At 40.9% G+C, this 21573-nt stretch overlaps 1 protein-coding gene across 15 annotated transcripts in view; it reads right to left on the bottom strand.

The window, feature by feature from the left end:
* Positions 1-21573, bottom strand: part of KCNH7 (potassium voltage-gated channel subfamily H member 7) — a 418649-nt gene that overhangs the window by 130407 nt on the left and 266669 nt on the right. For 7 of the 15 annotated variants that reach the window (XM_089519860.1, XM_089519863.1, XM_089519874.1 and 4 more), the window contains 4 exons: positions 8669-9097; positions 4391-4411; positions 3720-3743; positions 747-961 (listed from right to left, as the gene is read on the bottom strand). In XM_089519860.1, coding sequence (XP_089375986.1) covers positions 747-961; positions 3720-3743; positions 4391-4411; positions 8669-9097 — 689 coding nt within the window. The remainder of the gene's footprint in view (positions 1-746; positions 962-3719; positions 3744-4390; positions 4412-8668; positions 9098-21573) is intronic. The other 8 variants (XM_089519865.1, XM_089519870.1, XM_089519867.1 and 5 more) reach the window with 3 other exon arrangements.

The raw sequence follows: 21573 nt of genomic DNA, 5'->3' as shown, positions 1-21573 counted from the left end.
TATCTAAGAGGCTTTCTCACCCTAATGCAATATGAGAAGATGGATCACATGACATCTGCATCATGGGAGAAGTCTCCAAGGGGAAACATATTATTTCATCCCAGAAATGGTATCTATTGGGTCAGAAGCAGAACCAACTTGCATCACTGACTTTGATTAGGAAATATCTTCACAGAAAAGTTTAATTGAGGAAAGGAGGAGTCTGCATACTGAAAAAGTTGGCTACTGCTAGTGTAATGGGGTTAAAAATAACCTCATTATGTTACAGTTGAGGACCTCTGTTTACAAGGAGTCACTAATGGTACACACACACACACACACACACGGTTTTCTGTATGTTCTAATTCAGCCATGTATAGTTCAAGCATACCAAACTAAAATGAAGGTCATTTGTCAATTGCATACATTGCTGAGATATACAGTAAATGTCAAAAGCAACTGAGGTTTTAACACTGAGATTTTAACATTCATAACTGGGTATAAATTGACTGAATTCTACTGCTTTATTTTATCTGAATTAAATCTAGGGCACAGTACAGACCACCCTAAAGGGGAGGCCTGCCGGCAGCCTATTTCCCTCCAAAGGGAAGCCACAGCCACCAAACCACATGGCTTCCTTCTGAAGTAAAAAGAACTTGGTATTTTTTGTGAAAGTAAATGCAGAATTATTCAGAAAAGTAACACTCAGTGTTATTACTTCAAAAGTGTACAATAATAAACATTACATAGAATCAAAAAGCTCCTACCTGTGTCACCTTTTCAGTCACATTGTGTGTTCTGTCTTTTACTTTGGGTGCAATAATTGTTTTCTCTGACGATGGAGGGGACGAACTTTTTTTTTCAGTTTTGATATCAGAAAAGTTCAGTGTGAGTTGGGGAATCTTGTTGATGGTGCTATATTTGTTGAGGTTTGAATCTGATGTCGATCCTAACAGACTTGACTTGATATGGTTAAAAGGACCTGCAAAAATGGGGATAGAAATGAAAAGATCAGTTTTTGTGTAACTCCATGAAGAGGTGTCACTATCTGAGCCAGGTATTTCAATATCTTGGTGGTAAAACACACCACTTAATTGGGGTAGGTGAGAATCTCATCCCAGCCCCCTTTTTTTTTACAAGCCTTCACAATGTCTTATAGTATTTGGGTTAGAAATAATTTGAGATAAATATAATTGAAATCTGGGAGAAGCCAAAATGGATAGCATCAACCATCCTGACCCTGGGCTTTGGGTGCTTAATGTTTAAAAAAATTGGTTTAACTCCCTATATATCCAGCCATGTTTGTGGCTCAGAATTAGGGTTGCCATCTCTTTTTCCTGAAACAATCTTTTATAGCAGGAAGATGTAATCTGTTCCTCATCATTCTGGGAATAACTGTAACTACTAAATCTGAGCAATGCAGATGGGCAAAATTTCATTAGGTTAGTTCCTGAAGAATTTACCAGCATTTGCAAAGTTCTTCATATATGGGACAGAAAGACTTTGTGCTTTAAAGAATCTGAGTGCAGGAGAAAATAAAACTGACAGAGCAAATTAAGCCTAAACACTTCCTAGTTGCCTGAATGATTAAATTGAGGCTACCGTACTTTGGGATATCCTCAGGTAACATGATTCATTACAAAATATAATAAAACTCCATGAAGTAGAAGGCTGGGATCAATAATGGCTGCATCTGCACTGCAGAAATAATGCACTTTGACACTGCTTTGCCATGGCTAAATACTATAGATTCTTGGATTTGTAGTTTGTTGTGGCACAAGAGCTCTCTGATAGGGCATACTAAATATCTCACAAAATCACAAATCCTAGAATTCCATCGCATGGAGCTATGGCAGAGATAGTGATGTTAAACTGCATTATTTCTGCAGTGCAGATTCATCCTAGGAAACCATGGCTTTCAGTTTGCAGGATCTTAATAGGGCTGTGAATAACAAGATCTCTAGGAGGTCCTCATTCATACAATCACCATAAGTTGAAGCTGACTTGACATCAGTTAACGACAACTGATTGGGCATAGTTACTGACCTGTCCAACCTGGAATCTCCCAAAATTTACACACCTTGTTCATTTCAAGTAAGCAGGTTGCTTTGAATTTCTGATGCAGTTGGGGGAGGAATATGTGAATTACCGTGGAAGAATGGAAGGATGTATGCACTCTAATAAAGACAGTAATTAACAAGGAATCCCATGTTGTGGATGCAACAGGATTTCCTCCTTCGTTTGCTTGCTCCAATCCCTGAACCTCCCAAATCTGTTCCAGAGGTCACCCAAGCCTAGAAGCAGATTTTGGGAGTGTACAGCTGGAGGCTGCAGAAGAAAGGAGAATCCATCCTGCCCACAATGTCCTTTCTACTGATGGATTGACAACTCTGGATTTAATTGTATTTTGAGGTAGATTAAATATGCCAGATTAGTTTGGCACCAGCAGACATTTAAAGTCAGGATCCGAGATGTATCACCATCTCTGTGGGCCCTCCCACAGACTTCAGTGAGCTGTCTCACTTCTCTGACCTGTTCCAAGCAGGTCAAGTTGAAAAAAATCTTCACAGTAAAAATGAAAAAATAGCTACCCTCTCAGAAGCCACGAGGGTACATTTATTTGCATATTAAAAATATATATACACCCAGGTCCTGAAATGTGAAAAATCTTACAGTGATAGGTTATCTCAATGTGTCAAGGTACCCTTTCTTAACAGAGACAAGAAAAAAATATATTATGCCATAAATAAACAGGTAGTAGTTCCCTGTTATCGTGATAGAAAATGTGTCCAATGTATGAATCTGCCCAGGCAGGAGCCCTAATCAAAGAGCTATTAATAAAATTTGTCTCAAGTCAGGAGGCACCAGACACAGGGCCTTTTCAGTTGCAGCCCCACTCTTATGGAATTACCTGATATAGTTGGTATTCTGACTATTTTAAAATGGGTTTTACATACCTGGTTGCTTCAGACATCTTTTAACTGAATACTAATGGTACTCTACATTTCATAAAGCTACTGTTTTAATTACAGTCTCTCTTTTTTTAAAAAATGTTTTGCTGCTATACATTAGCAGCAATTATATTTTTGTTTTATGCTTTCTGCTTTGCTAATTGCCTTCAAAGAAAGCTTTGCTATGATGAGAGGCATAAAAATCTCTTGAATAATTTATAAATAAATCTGTACAATCTCAAGCACTTCAAACATTTCCACATTCACTTACATATATGAATTCACTTACAGAAAGGCACATTTACTACATTTAAACCACTGCTGATGGACACAAGAAGCCAATGGATGGACTTTCTAAGTCAACAGTGATGGATTGCTTATAGACCTCATGCTCACCATGCAATTTCACTAGGAGACATTTTACCATCTATACATATTTCTGCAACATGCATGAAATCTTGAAGAGGATCAAAATGAGTAGACCCTTATTTCACACGGCCCCACCACGTTCCCAGATTTTGCCTATATATATTGATTATTGGATTCAGTTTAGTGACACTTCTGTCCTGTGAGGATTTTGCTAGCTGTGGAAAAGAAGCATGATAAATTGGATCCAGATTGGAGGGGGGGGGGTGTCATCTGAATAGTCTGCCTTTGATGAGTATCCTCCTCAGCAAAGAAGACCAAGTTCAGAATGTGACACATGTGATTTAAGAATTCTCTCTGCATGAAACAGCAAATGAAATTCATGCATGCACATTTGAAGACTTCAGTAAGCTTAAACCATACCCCCTGCCATCCAGGAGCGTGAAACTAATTTTAAGGAGACAAAAGAAGTATAAGTGAAGAATGCCACAAGGGTGCAAGGTATTAGTGAAATTTTGTGGTGTGTGAAAGGTAAAATTGAACTGGATTTGTAAATCTAGATCTATAAGGGTTTTTTTTTTTTTTTTTGCATTTTTGTTTTTGTTTGTTATTTACAAATTCATCTTATCTTGGATGCTTTGGTGGCTATTTTGCCAGCAATGGATAGCAGCACCCACCATCTACATCATTAGACATATACATCTCACCATTCACCAGAGGTTAAGCTCTCTCAAACTGCACTGATTTCAGCAGGCGAGAATTAAGCATGTGCTTACTATTCTCAATGGGACAAAAAGGATGTAAAAAGTGATTAACAGAATTAGGACAATAGCCTTTAAAAGAGCATATTCATGGTAGATCCATTCCTTCACCACTTCCTCTGACTGGAAGTTTATAAAGGCTTTGTGGCAAGAGCAATGGGAACTGTGATGTATTGAGCAAGTGAGAGAACAACAATCTTTGTAACATGCCCAGCCCAATAGAGATGAGCATGAAAATGTTGCATTTGTACATTTCATACAGCAGGCAAATTAACATGTCAAAGAATGTGGCTCTCAAAGTACTGGACAAAAAACCTTACGTGTTTACATTACCTTTGACATTGCGACCATTGTCTGATATTCAGCAGAATAAAGAAAAGCAGAGGGGGAAAATAAATCTGTATCCAAAATTTCAAATTAGCTTACTATTTTTTTAAAAACAAACTGTATATTTAAATAACATTACTACCCAAACAAACTTTGGAGGACCCTGTTTTTAAATCTATTCAATCAATAATAAGCAAGAGTCAAGCATCCTAGCATGTGACTGGAAAGCACTTTTGCTTGTGTATAGGAGACAGAGGCAAACATTTCTTTTATATGAGATCTCCCAATAGTTACATTAGAACAGGTGCAGAACGTCTGATGATCATGTGATGTCTTATACACCTTCCACAACCCTCAGCCAACATAGCCAACAGCCAAGAATTACAGGAGTTGAAACCCAAAGCATCTAGAAACCCTTGTATACCTCTGTTTTACTGGGTGCTGTCTTGGACAATCCCCAATTTTGAGAGGAGGCTTTTCAAGGGATTACAAAGGGCACTGTGTGAAATAGAAAGCTTAAAAACTGCCTGCCTGGTTCTCACACTGTTTTTGTGTCACCCACTATGTGTATGATTCATTGAATAGCCCTATCGTGGCCCTTGTAAAATCTGCTTCCTCAGAAGCAACCAAGTCTATGAGAGCTTATGCGACAATTCTTCTATTTCATTTCAATTATTTATTTATTTCATTGTATGCCACCTTTCTCCCAGAAGGGGCCCGAGGTGGCTACAAAGTTATTTTTAAAGGTGAAGCAAGATGCTTTTGCATACCTATAAAGTGGTGTGTTCCCGGCGATACTAGGGTTAGGGAGCGCACACCAACCGCATGCTTCCTAACCCTAGTATATGTGAGGGGCACCATCGTTACGGAGTGTGTAACGATGACATATACACACCGCTTCCAAATGATGTGGCGCACGTATGATGTGTCTGTGCCGCCCCAGGCTGCTTATGGCAGCCTGATGGAGGCGCAGAAAGGAGCTCCAAAATGGAGCTCCTTTGGGGCCCCCACTGTTGGCATGGCAACCAAACAGCCGCACCAATGATGCAGAGGAGAAAGGGGCCACGGCGGCTGCCCCTTTCTCCTCTTTAGCTCCAGGGTGCCCTTGGCACCTAAGGCACAAGGGCATCCCTTTTCCAGGTCAAAGAGAAGTGGCATTTTGCTGATTCTCCTTGGCCTGGAAAAACGCTGGATTGGGGCTGCAGGGCTGCTGGTGAGATTGCCCTGGCCCCAATCCACCATGAAAAGGGGCGGGTGCAGGCCACCCCTTTGGGGCGGTGTGTACCAGGCCTATATTCCAAACTAACACAGCCATGTCTATGATATTCATAGCTGGGTTGTGATGTTCCAACTATGGAGGAACTGGATCCTTATGAAGAAATGCCTGATGTCATCAGCAGTATTCCTAGTTGTCAGGGTCTGGTCCTGAGTTCCAGGGTCGGAGCCTTCTTTTATGGTCACCTCAGGGTGAAGGGAAGGAATTGCTACCTTAAGAAATATATTTTCCATATTTGTTAGGCTTTGTGGTTTTTTTATTTTATTTTAATGGTATTCTCTGTCCAACAGCAGTTGATACTTAATGTATTATCCTTAATGATACCACCAGGCAGAATTGTTATGATAACAGAAGTAGTTCCATCAGCTGAACAACTACATTTGGATGTGGGCCAATGTGCTCTATATTCTTTTACTTGTACACTATCCTAGTATCTTGTAAGGATTAAGGCTAGTTTTGAAATATTTATTTTGATTGATTGGTTCATTGATTGGTCGGGACGAAAACCTTTCATTCATTAATCACTTACATTTTAGTGGATGAATCAATGAATTAGATAAATCAAAATATATATTGCATTTCTGAAGCAAGGAGAATATGGGTTTCATATTGTTATACTGGTGTGTGCATCAGCTCAAGAGAGGGATGTCTCCTATGTGGGAAGTAGAGGAAAGTGCCTCTTTTAAGAAGAAGCATGGCACTTGCATTTCCTCCAACATTTCACAGATGAAAACCAGGACAGATGTTGCCAAGCAGCAGCAGAGTGTGGTCAAAATGGCAGAAGTTATTAATGGGGAAGAACATGCCAGCTTGGAGAGGCTGCAGCCATTTATTTGTGCCTGACCTATCCTCCTCCCTACTGAGTTAACTGAGTACAAATTACTTTTGCACCCTGAACTCAGTTTGCAGCAACTGAAGTAAGTGGAGGACAAAGGAGTAAAGTGGTAAAAAGGAGAGAGAAACTGGATGTTTTCGAAGCAGATGAAAAAGTGGGATGACAAGAGGAATAACTGGGACTGTGTCTCCCACAACAGTTGGAGGATATCCCTTACCATTCCTTATGAACTTGAATTAAAGACAAACATTTATTTAATATAAGCTGCAGTCCAATTAGTGGAGGAGGGGTTAGATGGTTGCTGACAGAATAACACTGTAAAATAGAGCTGCAATGTTTCATTGATTTAGGGGCTATCTGCACAGGCCAAAAGGCCCATGTTCCCCCCAGCATAGAGTCATCCTGTTTGTACAATGCAGACCAGAACTCTGAGCCAGGATCGGCCTGGATCCTGGCAGACCAGATGTGGATCCAGCCAAATCCTGGGGTAAACAGCCCTTAATGCGGGTCAGTTTGAGCCATGTTTTGCCATACAGCCAATGTTGTTTTGTGGAAAACACAAGCAAGATGGATTCTCATTTCCTAGGCTCATTTAGCAGCTTTGTTTAAAACTAGAAACTCTGTGGTAAACCTCAGCTGTTTACATGCCATGCATGCTCCTTATCTCCCCACTGCATCTCTGCTGGTGAACAGACCTCCATTGCCATGTCTGACACATAAATGAGGCCCCTCACTGCACCCACATGGCCAGGCGTGGTGACAGGGGTTTTCTTACTAGTGCAGGGGGAAGGTAAGGAGTGTGCGCCAATAGCAGATCCCCAGGCCAGTGCAGACATGAGCATGTAAACACCCACCTGTCCCTGCACTGGCCCAGGGACCAACCTGGGTTAGCACCTGAGCCAGTATCCTAACTCGTCTGCTCAGACCTTAATCATAATCCTAGGCAAGTCTACTCAGATGTAAATCTCAGTCAGTTCAGTGAAGCTTATTTCCAAGTAAATATGTTTTCCACATAAGACACACAGTACAATGCATAGTGACTGCAGAATCAGCTTGTATTAGATCCACTGGGGTTTATTTCTGCAGAAAGATGGGTAAGATTGCACTGTTAACATAACAGATGTGCAGTGCAACCCGATGCCTATGTGCTGAGAAGTAAGTCCTTATATGTGCAATGGTGCACAAAAGAAAGCCCTCATATGTACAATATGTACTAGTGAGGGTACATATGATAGCAAGCTGAAATCAATGAAACACTGAAGTGTTGCTTGAAATGCATCCTCTGCCAATCTCTTTCCCTGCCAGCTTCTCTCCCAGTTATTTAAAAAGAAAACTTTAAAGCCCTTATTCAAGGGTGGATGGGCTGCCTGAAGGCAGCTTTTGAACAGGCTTCTTTCAAGAGGGAAAAAATCCCAAGCATGCAGGTGTCTATAGCAATTTCTGATCCCAGCCTGTGTCATAATGTTTTGTCTTGTTAAGGAGCAGTCAGTTACTGAAAGATCCAGCTTTGTTTCTAATTATTTATTTACTTGCTGCACTTTTCAACTGCCTGCTTACCAAAGTTCTCAGGGCAGTGCACAACATATATAGAGACAAGAGAAAAGAGAAGATTCCTGTAGCCTTCCTGCCCATCCACCCATACTAGCTCAAGCTCTACTAGTATTGTCATGTAATATTCTTCTTAGTCATATATCATGGTGGACCACTCTGATCCCTTCTGACTGCTAGAATGGGATGGGAATCATATTGTTGCATTGCAGGTTCCATCAGCTGTAAGCCTGCATAGACAATGGTTGAGAATACTCAGTGCTGAAATCCAGGAACATCTGGAGGTGTTTCTGAATCCCAACCCATGGCTCTCTGCCACACTAATGTTATGACTTAAATATTCACCCAACCTTGATGGAACTGCTGGAAATATACCATGCTGTGAAAGATGACTTCCTAGTATTTCTTTTGATGGTATTATTATGCTGTTTCTACAGCATAGTAAATGCAACCCCATATTAGGAAAGGTTATAGCTCAAACTAGCCAAAGATCTAAAATCCAATATTTCAGTGTTCTATTGGCCGAGTGAGCAGCCATGTAAAACCTTTATCTGCAGCCTTCCATTGAGTAGCTTGTTATAATTTATGGGCCCTAAGTCCCATTCCACCCTGCTGCCAGCTGTACCTTCGCTAGCGTGCCGGCCTCGAAACACATTGTTGGGGTGGGTGGTAAATCCTTCAATGTTGTGAACTGAAGATGCTCTCCGGATACTGCAGAGGCTTTCTCTTGATGGAGTGTGGGTCAAGGCTGTGCTTGAGTGCAGCATATCCGGATAAAGCCGGTCCCATTGCCGCTTGGGTGATGAATGGTCAAGGGGTCCTGATATATTCACTGGAGGTGAACATGTGCTTGGCTGGATCAGTGCCTTGGTGTCATCCGCTTCAGAAGGGCTACAACTTTCCTTCGTGGGAGACTTAAAGTGCTTCATAGCCATGGAGTCTTCCGTGCGTTTTGATGAATCAACAATTACCGCATCAGGGTCTTCCTGTGGCAAGGACTGCTTTCTGTATGGTAAAAGATGTAGCCCAGGGATCCTGAACCCAAAAAGTTTGCCTGTATTAAAAAGAGAGAGAAAGGAACAAGTATATATTTCTAAACCATCACCAAAATATACTTTCTGAGATAATGATGTGAAAATGTTCTCTCATAAACCTCCACTATATATAGAGGGGGGGGGGGGGGGGGGAGAGAAACATCAGTCATAAAGAAATGGTTTAAGACATGTTCCCTGTGCAATTCAGTTCAAGAAATGTATCCCGAGGGAAAGGAGATGTATAATTGCTATCTGATGTTGTGGGTTATTGTTAACTCCTTAAAACCTCAGTTAATTTTACTTGCTTTTGTAACTTGAGCTGGAACTGCTCATTGAGCCTCATGAAAGAAAAACCAATATAGAACTATATTAATACTAAAAATTTTTATCATCATCCAGAAAATACACCCTTTTAATAATTTTTTTAAAATTCACGCTCTGTTACAGAAACTATTGGCATGAGCAGAACCCTGCTCATGGACAGACAGCGATTGGTTTACTTATATAAACGTAATGGGATTAATTGCTCAGGTGTAAAGGCTATTCATGTGATGTTGCTTATTTGTTCTTCTTTTTCATGGTTTGCTTTTTAACAGCTTTTAATTTTATAGTTTAATTGCATTTTCAACCTTTGTATGATGTAGAATTTTCAGCTGTACTGTTTTATCTTTTATAAGGTGCATTGAGTCCCAGACAATGAAGATTATCACACAGAGAATGCAAGCATCCTCCTCCCAGGATTAAATTGCCACTAAATCCAGTTAATAGCATGATCAGGAGGAAGATTATCACATCCTCATGCACTTCTCCTGTTCTTGTCCCATTTGTAAACAGTAATGGTAGTGTCATTTGGTATTAACAGGAGTTTGATTTCAGCAGGCGAGAATTAAGCAGGGGCTTAATATTTTCAACGGGACAAAAAGGGTGTAAAAAGTGATTAATAGAATTAGGACAATTGCCTTTAAAAGGGCATATTCATGGTAGACCCATTCCTTCACTTCTGACTTATAAAGACATTGTGGCAAGAGTAATGGGAACCGTGATGTGGCAATTTAATCATGGGAGGGGGATGCTTGCCTCCCGTGTGATAAAATCCAATGATGACAACAGCAGCAGCAACAACAACAATGGCTTGAATTCAATATCAAACTTGTGTTTGTTTTGTTTTTAACTGCCCTCAAGTTGCCCCCCCCCATCCTACACTGCTTTGCTTAAGTTTTGTAGATTCAGGCCCATGACCCCCCTGACTGAGTCTAGTCATCTGGCGTGTGGTCTTCCTCTCTTTCTCTTGCCCTCTACCTTTCCTAGCATTATTGTATTTTCTAGTGAATCATACCTTCTCACGATGGAACCAAAGTACCACAGCCTCAGTTTAGTTATCTTGGCTTCCAGGGACAGTTCAGGCTTGATCTGTCCATGGTATTCTCAGCACTCTTCTCCAGCACCACATCTCAAATGAGTTTCTTTCTGTTGGCTTTCTTTAATGTCTAACTCTCACATTCATACATGTATATGAATATAATGGCTTGAATGGTTCTAACTTTAATGCTCAGTTGTACGTATATGTTTACACTTGAGAATCTTGTCTAGTTCCTTCATGGCTGCCCTTCCCATTTTTAGTCTTCTTCTTATTTCCTGACTGCAGTCTCCATTCTCACCAGTGTTTGATTCAAGGTATGGGAAATCTTTTAACTATTTCAATTTCTTCATTATGTATCCTGAATTTATGTAGATCCTCTGTGGTCATTATTTTTGTTTTCTTGATGTTGAGCAGTAAGCCTGCCTTTGCACTTTCTTCTTTTACCTTCTTTAGTAGTTATTCACACTTAGGTGGGAAAATGTGTAAATAACTGTAATTATGTTCCCAACAAGATCATGACCAAGGCATTATTGCCACCATTGTAACTGCCCCTCCCACCTACATTACCAGGCATCAGTTGAACTGAGAGCAGGAGGCAAGTTCTACTGGTGATCAGGGTGCAAAGGAGATGATATTTTCACCCCTCTCACCTGCTAGTGAGACTGTGACAATCAGAATCAGGACCCTTCTCACACTTCTGAGTTGGAGCCTCACTGAGTGGTGGGGTGTGTAGAAACATCATCGACCTCTGCCCTGAACATCAGTAGAATGGACTTCCTTCTCTTGGAGCAGCTGATGCCTGGTGAAGTAGGGAGGGGATCCAGATGAGAGATGCTACTTAGTTATGCATACATAACTGAAGACCCCCATGTAGAATTCTGGCCAAGAAAAAGAAGAACAGGAGGAGGAGGAGGAGGAAGGAAGGAAAAGAGGAGCAGCAGAAAGCATAGACCACCCCCTGATACAATCTTCAGACTTTATTGTTCTGTTATTCCTTCCCTACCTACCTACCTACCTACCTACCTACCTACCTACCTACCTACCTACCTAATAAATCACTTCAAATTAAGGGTGGAAAATTAATAGAAAATATTTGGCAAATAGTTAAAATATGTTTAATAATGAGAAACCCTATGGAGAAGAATCCTGGAATGATGAGAATTTTAGAGTTCATGACTTATTCTGTGAAAAGAGTCACAGTTTTTAAGGACAGAAAATGATATTTTCTACTCTGGTTACAGCATTGTCTGTGGGGGAAAATTTTGTGCACAAATATCTTCTGCACAGAAAATGCTGTTTTCTATGTAAGACCCCCGCCCCCCAGGAAACCACATGTGAATTCTGTGCAGAAAAACTCTTGAAAAGGAATATTATTTTCTGTGAAAAAATTGCTGTTTTCATCATAGAAAATGAGGTGTAATCTTTGAAAAATTCACATTTTCACATCTGGAAGAAAACTGCTAAAACTATTTGTTGTTTCCTTTCAGAATGAAAGTAGCAAAAGCTATGTCCCTATTTCTGGTTCACTTGTTGGAATTTTGTTTTTTAAGACTGGGGATCCTGGCCCCCACGAAAATAGCTCCTGGTCCTTGGGCCATACTTTGTTCATACCTGATTTATACTTAGTCTTGGGCATTTTAACAAACCTGGCCTGGCTGGATCATTGAAAGTATGTGTGAATATTATGGAGCCCATGTGCAAATGTACAAATATTAAAGATGGAGCAACCCTGTTCCACTCCAATAGTAATAAGACAGTCTTCTATATAAACTAAGGTTATAGTGTTCAGGATCCATGTGTTCCTTATGATCACAATGCTAAGCACATGATTGCTGGTTAGAATCACATTGATTTTGATATGATTAAAGTGTAGCTAACTTTCCCAGAGCTTCCAAAGTGAGAGGGATACAAGAGATCACTTTCATGAGTCACAGAGCTTTCCCATATTAAAAATATCACCACTGCTCTATGCTTCTTCCCTTAAAGAGGCAGCACACACATACTGAATTTGGTGAGCGGGCATTGTTGCATGGGAGAATGTGGACAAGAAGGTAGAACAGATTTCTTCATGGAAACATGAGCATGAAGACATTTTAGAAGCAGCCACCATCTGACACATGAGTATGCAGTACTAATATATAGCCTTCAGGGCCAAATGTTTTCCTTTACCTTTATTGTATAGGTTTCTTGTCTGATCCTTCAAAAACACTAGAGGTCCTTTCACATTATACAACTATAGCACTATGATGCCACTTTGACTACCAGGGTACATTCTATGGAATCCTGGGAATTTCATTTTAGGGAAAGGCATCTGGTATTATCAGCCAGAGAGCTTTTCTGGGGCCTCTGACTAAACTACAAAGCTCAGAATTTGACAGGTTGCACCATGGCAGTTAAAGTACAATTATAGCACTATAAATTGTGTAACATGAAAGATCCCCAGGAAGAGTGGGGGGGGGACATTTTGGAGCTACATACTGTATGCTGAGCCAATTATTTTGTGTTTTGTGAGCCAAATAATAGTGCTGTGAATTCTGAGAATGGATGGATGATTGTCCCTCACAAGCCTTGAACACTGAAAGAGCAATAAAACAACAAACTTTCCCCAGCCGGAGTGGACCAAACAGCTTTCAGGGGGCAAGGGAAGATTGCTTCCTAGTGGAAGGACTACAAGTCCCAACTTTCCCAGAGAGAAATGGACAACTTTGCAGTTATATCTATAAGCTAATGGTCTATCTTTCTTCCTTTGTTCCATTCACCTCTCATAGGTGCCTTGAGTCCCTATATTATTATTATTATTATTATTATTATTATTATTATTAACCTTTATTTATAAAGCGCTGTAAATTTACACAGCGCTGTACATACAATCTTTTTAATTGGATGGTTCCCTGCCCTCAGGCTTACAATCTAAAAAGACACAACACAAAGGGAGTGGTGGTGGGGAAGGGACCTCCCTAGTAGGATAATACATATAAAATACATAGCAATACAGGAAATGATTCAATAAAACAGACGACAAAAGAACATCAAATAGCAAGTGACAATTATGCAATGCCTGGGAACGCTGCCCTGAACAGGATGGTCTTCAACTCCTTTTTGAAGCTGGTTAAGGAAGTGATGGCCCTTGGTCGCGGGGGAAGAAGGTTCCAGGAGTGAGGGGCAGCGAGTGAAAAGGGGCGAATCCGAGATGGGGCAGAGGAAATCCTGGGCTGGGACAGCCGACCTTGACTACCAGAATGGAGGGCCCTAGTGGGAAGGTGAGGAGAAATAAGGTCTGATAAGTAAGGAGGGGCCAGCCCATGGAGGGCTTTAAACGTCGACAGCAGGAGCTTATACTGAATGTGGAAAGGGAGGGGGAGCCAGTGAAGGGATGCCAACACAGGAGAGATGTGGTCAGAGCGGTGGGTGGAAGTGATAATGCGTGCAGCTGAATGCTGAACAGAGATTAAAGGACGGAGGTGAGAAAGAGGAAGCCCAGCCAGGAGGACGTTACAGTAATCAAGTCGTGAGACCACTAGGGCATGGACCAGGATCTTGGCAGTAGAGGCGGAGAGATATGGTTGGATTTTGGCAATATTGTACAAAAAGAATCTACAAGCCTTGGCTGTGGTCTGGATCTGAGGGATACACGACAGAGAAGAATCAAAGATAAAACCAAGACTGCGGGCTTGCTGGACTGGTTGAATAGAAATGTTGTCCACAGAGACAGAAAAGCAGTGTTGAAGGGTGGGCTTAGGAGGAAAGACAAGAAGCTCTGTCTTGGACATGCTGAGCTTCAAACGCTGATGGCGCATCCACTGCAAGACAGCTGTGAGGCAAGACGAGACTTGCTATATTAGGAGAAAGGCAGGATATAAGAAAATAAAATAATAAATAATAAATAGTTTGGGGGCTAATGGAGCAGAGGGAGACAATCAGTATGGGCCAGCCAATATCAAGGGTAGTATTGATGTTCTCACACCTCCAGTTCCCAAAATGTGTACTTGGGGATTGAAAAAAGCATGTATACTGCCAACACTATATGTATTTACTGAGAGAAACACTACTGCGACACACAGGCACAGCCTAAGAGATTTTGCTGCCTGAGGAGAAGCAGCAAATTTTGCCCACCTCACTCATCAAGTCAAGGTACTCAGTATGCAAAATCATTCAATGTATTTGGTACAAGAGGGACCCCTCTCCCTGTCAGTAAAACAATGCCGGCAACAGTATTGACAATTTGAATAATGCTTACAAAGCAAGTAAGTACAAGTTGAGACTCCATTATCTGAAATGCTTGGGATCAGAAGTGTTTGGGATTTCTGATTTTTTTCAAATTTTTGAATTCCGGTACTTGTATTTGCATATACATATATAAAGAGATATCATGGAGATGGGACCCAAGTCGAAACACAAAATTAATTTATGTTTTATATACACCTTAGACACACAGTCTGGAGGTAATTTTATATAACATTTTAAATAATTTTGTGCATGAAACAAAGTGTGTGTACACTGAACCATCAGAAAGCAAAGGTGTCACTATCTCAACCACCGATGAAAAACGCTTTTGTTTTTTGGAATATTTTAGATTTCCGAATTCCAGATAAGGGAGACTCAACTTGTAACACATTACTACCCTTTCAGGAATTCCCAAGTCTGTTGCCTGAGGCAGCTTTCTCACTGCTAATATCTGGACAGGCCCCGGGCTGCACATGACACAACAGTCTTGTTTTCTACAAGAAACCATGCTTTGTGATGCTCTTTCCACGTGATTTTTAAGTTGATGCCAACACTCCTAAAGCAATGAAGAATTTCTCAGAATTAGACGTTTGGTTAAGAAAAGGTCACCTTTAATAAGATATGTGAGGAGACCTTCTGTTTACTTGAGCTTATCTCCAACTCCTCTAATTTTATATTTATCTTTAACAGAGAGATTTATCTATCGACATCATGATTCATGAGTACAATGAATTGGTTCTGAAATGTTACGTCTTCTGTTTGAAATACATTACAATAGTGTATCTAGAGAAAAAGATTGCTATTCAGTTGCAAAATCTTAAAAGGTTTACAGAGCCTGTGTGCCTCTAGAATTTAAATAAGATATATAAATAAGCCTTTCAAGTACTGTATTTCAAAGAAGCCCTGAATATACAATACCTAAGAAAAATGTGTTTTCTCTTATATAAATGCCTTTTGTACAGTGGACCCTTGTTATACGCTAGGGTTTGGTTCCAAGATCCCCCGTGTATAACAAGATACATGGATGCTCAAGTCCCATTAAATATAATGACATAGCAAAATGGTGTCCCTTATAAACATGGAAAATCAAGGTTTGATATTTGAAATTTATACTTTTTTAGAACATTTTCAAACTGTGGATGCTTGAATCCGTGTATAAAAAATCCATGTATAAGAAGGGCCAACTGCCTATTCACTGAATAAGTATGCAGGAGTAGGATCAGGCTTACTGATTGTGCGGCTTCCTCCCTGCAAGTAGGGATGTAAAGAATATTCTCCAAAATTCGAAAATTAGGAGAAATATGCCTAATTCGACAATTTCTATAACATGTTAGAGAGGAGAAATTCTGAGCAGTTCTCGATCAATGAGTAAGAATCTTGATGGTTAGTCATTTCGAAATGAGGGGGAGAGAAGAATCCTTCATCTGACTCTCGATGGCCACTATTTGCATATTTTGTGTAAGAAAAGCTACCATTCATCCTGGAGGCTATTTCCTTTGTTAGGGTGATTTGCTCCAACTTTGCTTAATCACAGCAGCTTTGCTTTGAAAAACAAACGATAACAAAAGGTGAGGCTTCTGCCCTTTATGCCATGCTCTGACATTCAAATTCTCACAGAAGAGAAGAACTTGAAATCTCAAAACTTAGTAGGAAAGGTCTTGGCCACAGTTTTTTGGATTAAGACAGGTATTTTGATGATAAAAAATGACTAATCACTTTGATGAAATACAGTTACATCACTATGATCTGGAGATTACCTTGCAGTGGAGACATTGATTTGGGTTCTCCAAGGCCAAGAAATTCAAGTACATACACACACACACACACACACACACACAATGCAAAATAAATGTAGGTTTGCCTTAGCATCACCTTGAGCTAGAGAGAGAGGTTTGTCATGTCCTGCCTCTGAGGCTGAGAGAATGTGCCAATTATTATTATTATTATTGCATGACCTCTTAGCATCACCATGGGAGAGGTGTAGAGAGAGAGGGCAGGGAAATGTCTAACAATTTGTAAGCTGCTCTGATAGCACCACAGACTGCTGGGAACTGCAGTCTAATAAGGCTGCACACTGCAGAAATAATCCAGTTCGACAATACTTTAATGCTATGGAAACTCCTGGGATTTGTAGTATGTTGTGCCACCAGAGCTCTCTGACAAAGAAGGCTAAATGTCTCACAAAACTACAATACCCAGACATTGTTGTTGTTGTTGTTGTTTTCTTATATCCCTGGCACAGACTCTCAGCCTCAAAGGGAGGCACTTCCCCCCCCCCCCCCCCAACAAGCCTTGCATGCCAGGAGAGTCCTAAAAGTCACAACACACGACAACAGCCATGTTTCCAAGAGGTCATGGGGAAAGGGAGCTCAGGGCTTGGATGGTCTTGGGCAAGTCACACTCTCTGGGTCTCAGAGGAAGACACTGGCATGTCCTCATTGCAAGAGCCCTCTAAACACACACAAAACCCACAACCCCCCCCCCTTCTTGCCCCGTTTTGCCAGGGTCCTCCCAAAGCACTGAGAGTGCCCACCAGAAGGCAACAAACATCAACAGCCAAGTGGGTCACACTGTCTCATCAGGATGACACTGGAAGATGGGACAAACCGAGGGTTTTATTGGCATAAAGAGGAGTTTTGTCATGGGATGCCCCTGAAGCTGAGATAGTGTGACCCTCACAGATGAGAAGGGGAGGGGTCGGGTGCCAAGTGGCAATGCTCTTCTGCCAAGCAGGAATCCTCAATTAGGAGCAGAGTAGGGTGTGATGGCAAGAATTCTGCCATGAATAAAACCTACCATGAAGGAATACCTAGGAGTTGGAGTTGAAGCTGAGAGGATGTGACTTGCCCAAGGTCAGCCAGTGAATTTCTATGGTGAACTGGGAGGATCCCAGCTCAGCCATGTAAATCCACAGGGTGACATTGGGTAAGTCACACTCTCTCATTCCTGGAAATTCTGCACTCTCCTTGCCAATAATAATAATAATAATAATAATAATAATAATAATAATTATTATTATTATTATTATTTATGCCCAGCTCTTCAGCCAAAAGGCTATCAGAGCAGCTTACAAATTACTAGATATTTCCCTGCCCTCAGGCTTGCAATCTAAAGGGACAAGAGACAAAAGGAGAAGCGAATGGCAGGGGAAAAGTTCAGCAGATCCTCATTCTCCCACATTCTCTTTTGTGAGGGTCACATTCTCTCAGCCTCAGAGGCAAGACATGACCAACTCTCTCTCTCTGCACCTCTCTCATGGTGATGCTAAGGTCATGCAATAATAATAATAATAATAATAATAATATCCCTTACCCAAAATGCTGAGGACTAGATGTATTTTGGAGTTTTTCAGAGTTTGGTATATTTTTATACAGTATGTCTAATGGGATATAATGGGAGATGGGATCCATGTATGTCTCATATGCATCTCATAGACATAGACTGAAGGTAATTTAATGCACAATATTTTTAAAATAATGTTGTGCTTCTGCACACTGAGCTGATAATTTAGGTTTCAGAAGTCCAGAGAAAGGAGACTCAGACTCTACTCTGGACATTTCTCCTGAGAATGGACTCATGTTTTCAAAAACAGTCATTTCTGGATTTTTGCAACAACAAAAAAGAGGAGCACCACAGACTGCTGGGAACTGCAGTCTAATAAGGCTATAGTATATCTTTCTACAATGTAGATGGACACCTCCATTACATAATTTGTTGAGGATGCTTTGACTGGGAGTTCCTGCATGGCAGAATGGGGTAGGACTGGATAGCCATTCTTGGGGTCTCTTCCAACTCTATGATTCCATGATTCTATAGCACTCTGAGCCTACTGTGATTTTAATTGTTTTTAAATGTATAAAGGTATAAAGTCTTATAATGCAAGCCATGCACTGATGGACTATTGCACTATAATTTTTTATTGATTGATTTTATACCCTGCCTTTCTCCCAAAATAGGATTCTCTTAAAGGGGTTTGTTTATTATAAAAAGAAAGGAACGTATAATGGCTTGGAATTAAAAATTATGGGAGATAGATAGATAGATAGATAGATAGATAGATAGATAGGTCTTGCAATTAAAAAGTGTGTGTGTGTGTCTTAAAATTAAAAATCCCTCTTGGAAGTGGGAATGAAATGTTGTGTGGATGCAGCCTGGGTTCTTAGCTCAGCTCAGAAGTTGGAATACAGTGTCTCAAAGCATGAACAGAGTGTCTCTGAGCATGAACAGAGTGGCTGCCGCTCATTGCTTGAGAAGCTGCACTTTGCTTTATTGAGCTGAATTTATCTGATGTAAACACCTTCAGAGGAAGGACTCAGTTTGCATCTGCACTGAAAAAATAATCCAGCTGGCCACTTTAACTGCCCTTGGCTCCATGTTGTGAAATGCTGGGATTTGTAGTTTGTTGCGGAACCTGACAGATGACTCAACAGGTCCTCAAAACTACAGATCCCAAGATTCCATAGCACGAAGCCATAACGGAAGTTAAAGTGGTGCCATCGAGGTGTCGAGGGTAAACGCTCGACCCTCTTTTTGTGTCTTGGGGGGGCTCTTAGCCTCTCAAAATGGTGGCACTTAGTCTTGACCCCCCCCTTCCCAAAATCCTGGCTACGACCCTGGTGGGTCACACTGTCTCAGCTTGAGGGGCATCCCATGGCAAAACTCCTCTTTATGCCAAGAAAACCCTCAGTTTGTCCCATCTTCCAGTGACATCCTGATGTTGAACAGGGGTCAGACTACATGTCCTCTAGGACATGCTACTAGAGAGGTCCCTTCCTCACCACTACTCCCTTCTCCTTTTGTGTTGTGTCTTGTTAGATTGTAAGCGTGAGGGCAGGGAACCGTCCGATTAAAAAGATTGTATGTACTGCACTGTGTAAATTTGCAGTGCTTTATAAATAAAGGTTAATAATAATAATAATAATAATAATAATAATAATAATAATACATGTCCTCTAGTATGCCATGTATTCCTATGTATTACTTCATAGCAGAAGGGGGTTGGACTGGATAGTCCTTGAGGATCCCCTCAACTCTAGCATTTCTTGTTGGGACTGATTATTTTTCCCTTTTGTGTGTGTGCCTTCAGGGTATTTTAAGCATAGGAATGTTCTTTAAACCTCTGCCAAACTTCCTTTTGACATGGTAATTGAGTTTGAAATGCAAAGTAATTAGCGTAATTATTCGCCTTGTCTTTTATTTTCATTCAGAGAAATCTGTGAAAAATATTTCGCTAGTTGCTGAAAGGGAGAGAAGAAATCACCCTTTGAAAGAGAGATTTGTGGAACGAATATTTTTTTAAAAAGTTCTCCTCAAGCTCTCAGTTAACGAGAAGAAAAACATGGGTTTCTCTAATCACTACCTGCAAGACTGTACGTCTGTCATGATTCTCCATGTTTTCAGGTACCCTGGCCAATCCAGGTTCCCAAATCTAGAGGAACTCTATGCCCACAAAAACCTAATTGCCTGTTAATTCTGAACATAGCAATAACACCAGCACTAGCACTAACATTTCTATACTACAGTGAGCCCACACCACACAGGCTCCTTATAGGCAGCTTTCAGCATATGCTGAAGTCACCTGGGAAATGGGGAATGCTCGGTGCGCACACACTTGGCCTGGAAATGAAATGGATACCAAAATTCGTGGATGCTCAGGTCTCATTATATGCAGTGGGACAGTAAAATGGTGTCCCTTATATAAAATCAAGGTATACTTTTGGGAATTTATATATTTTTAAAATATTTTCAAGCTGTGGATGCTTGAATCCATGTATAAAGAATCCATGGATACAGAGGGCCAAATGTACTATAAACATAATGGTTGGAATTCTCTATCAGCTATGTAACAAAATAACCACCATAATTCTATAGCTACATAATGTCTTTGGCTTGGCTGCTCCACAATCCCCACTTACCAGGCAGCAGCTGTGGTAAGCAACAGAAGTCTGTTCCTCTACCAGGCAGCAGCAGACTGACTGCTCTATCTCCTCTGGTCAGCAGTCTCCATCCTAACAGGCAGTAGCAAGGCCTTTGTCCAATCCCCCCTCTTGCTGGGGATTGCTTGTGTGGGCGGGAATATCAGTCATCTGTTTCCTGATGAACATGGGAACAGACCCCTGTTGATCACAGTGGCTGCTACCTGGTAAGTGGGGACTGGAAAACTTTCATTGTCTCTATGTATCACACAAACTAGGGCATACATAGGGGTTGTGAATATGAACCAGTCACAAATACGTAACTCTAAGTTATGCATTTGTAACTACCTTACTGAATTCCAGTCATTCGTTGCAATTACTTTAATATTATATCAAAGTCAACCACAAAGGACCTATGCCCCATTTTTTCTTCCTCCTTTAAAGAAAAAAGGTTTTGTGCCCTTTGCCAAATGTACTAGGATATAAGTCAATCGGAAATGGTCACCCTGCTTTCTGGCAGAGCTGCTTATGTGTGGATACAATGGATAAAGAAGAGAACCCAGCCAGAAAGGGCTGAGAGCCTATTGCAGGGATCCTCACATAGATTCATGCAGAAAGTCATGCCAAAATCAGTAGTTTGAGCTATTCACCCCAAAGTGAAAGCTCACAGAATAAAAGGTAATTCATGTGCATTAAATTGATGCTGCCAGCATATGTTGGTAACACTGTGCAGTGTACAGTCATGGGCATATCACTGGCATGGAGTTGTGAATGCCCCACTGTTTGCTTACCTGTTCAATCTGGGCATCCGAAGAGAGCAGGAAAATGATAGCTGTATGCTTTCATTCTCAGAGAGCAGTTGCTATCATAGGATTCTTCAGTCTTCAGATGTTGTTGGATTACCATTCCTGGTAATCATAGCCAAGAGTGAAGGATTTTGTTTGTGGTCCAACAACATCTGGAAACCGAAGACTGGGAACTGCATGGGTGGTTCTCC

This window comes from Sceloporus occidentalis, unplaced genomic scaffold (genome assembly GCF_023333645.1).
Source record: "Sceloporus occidentalis isolate IW3139 unplaced genomic scaffold, rSceOcc1.0.p SCAF_4, whole genome shotgun sequence".
Lineage (NCBI taxonomy): Eukaryota > Metazoa > Chordata > Lepidosauria > Squamata > Phrynosomatidae > Sceloporus > Sceloporus occidentalis.
The sequence above is the reverse complement of the archived record's forward strand: the minus strand, read 5'-3'. Positions and strand labels throughout refer to the sequence as shown.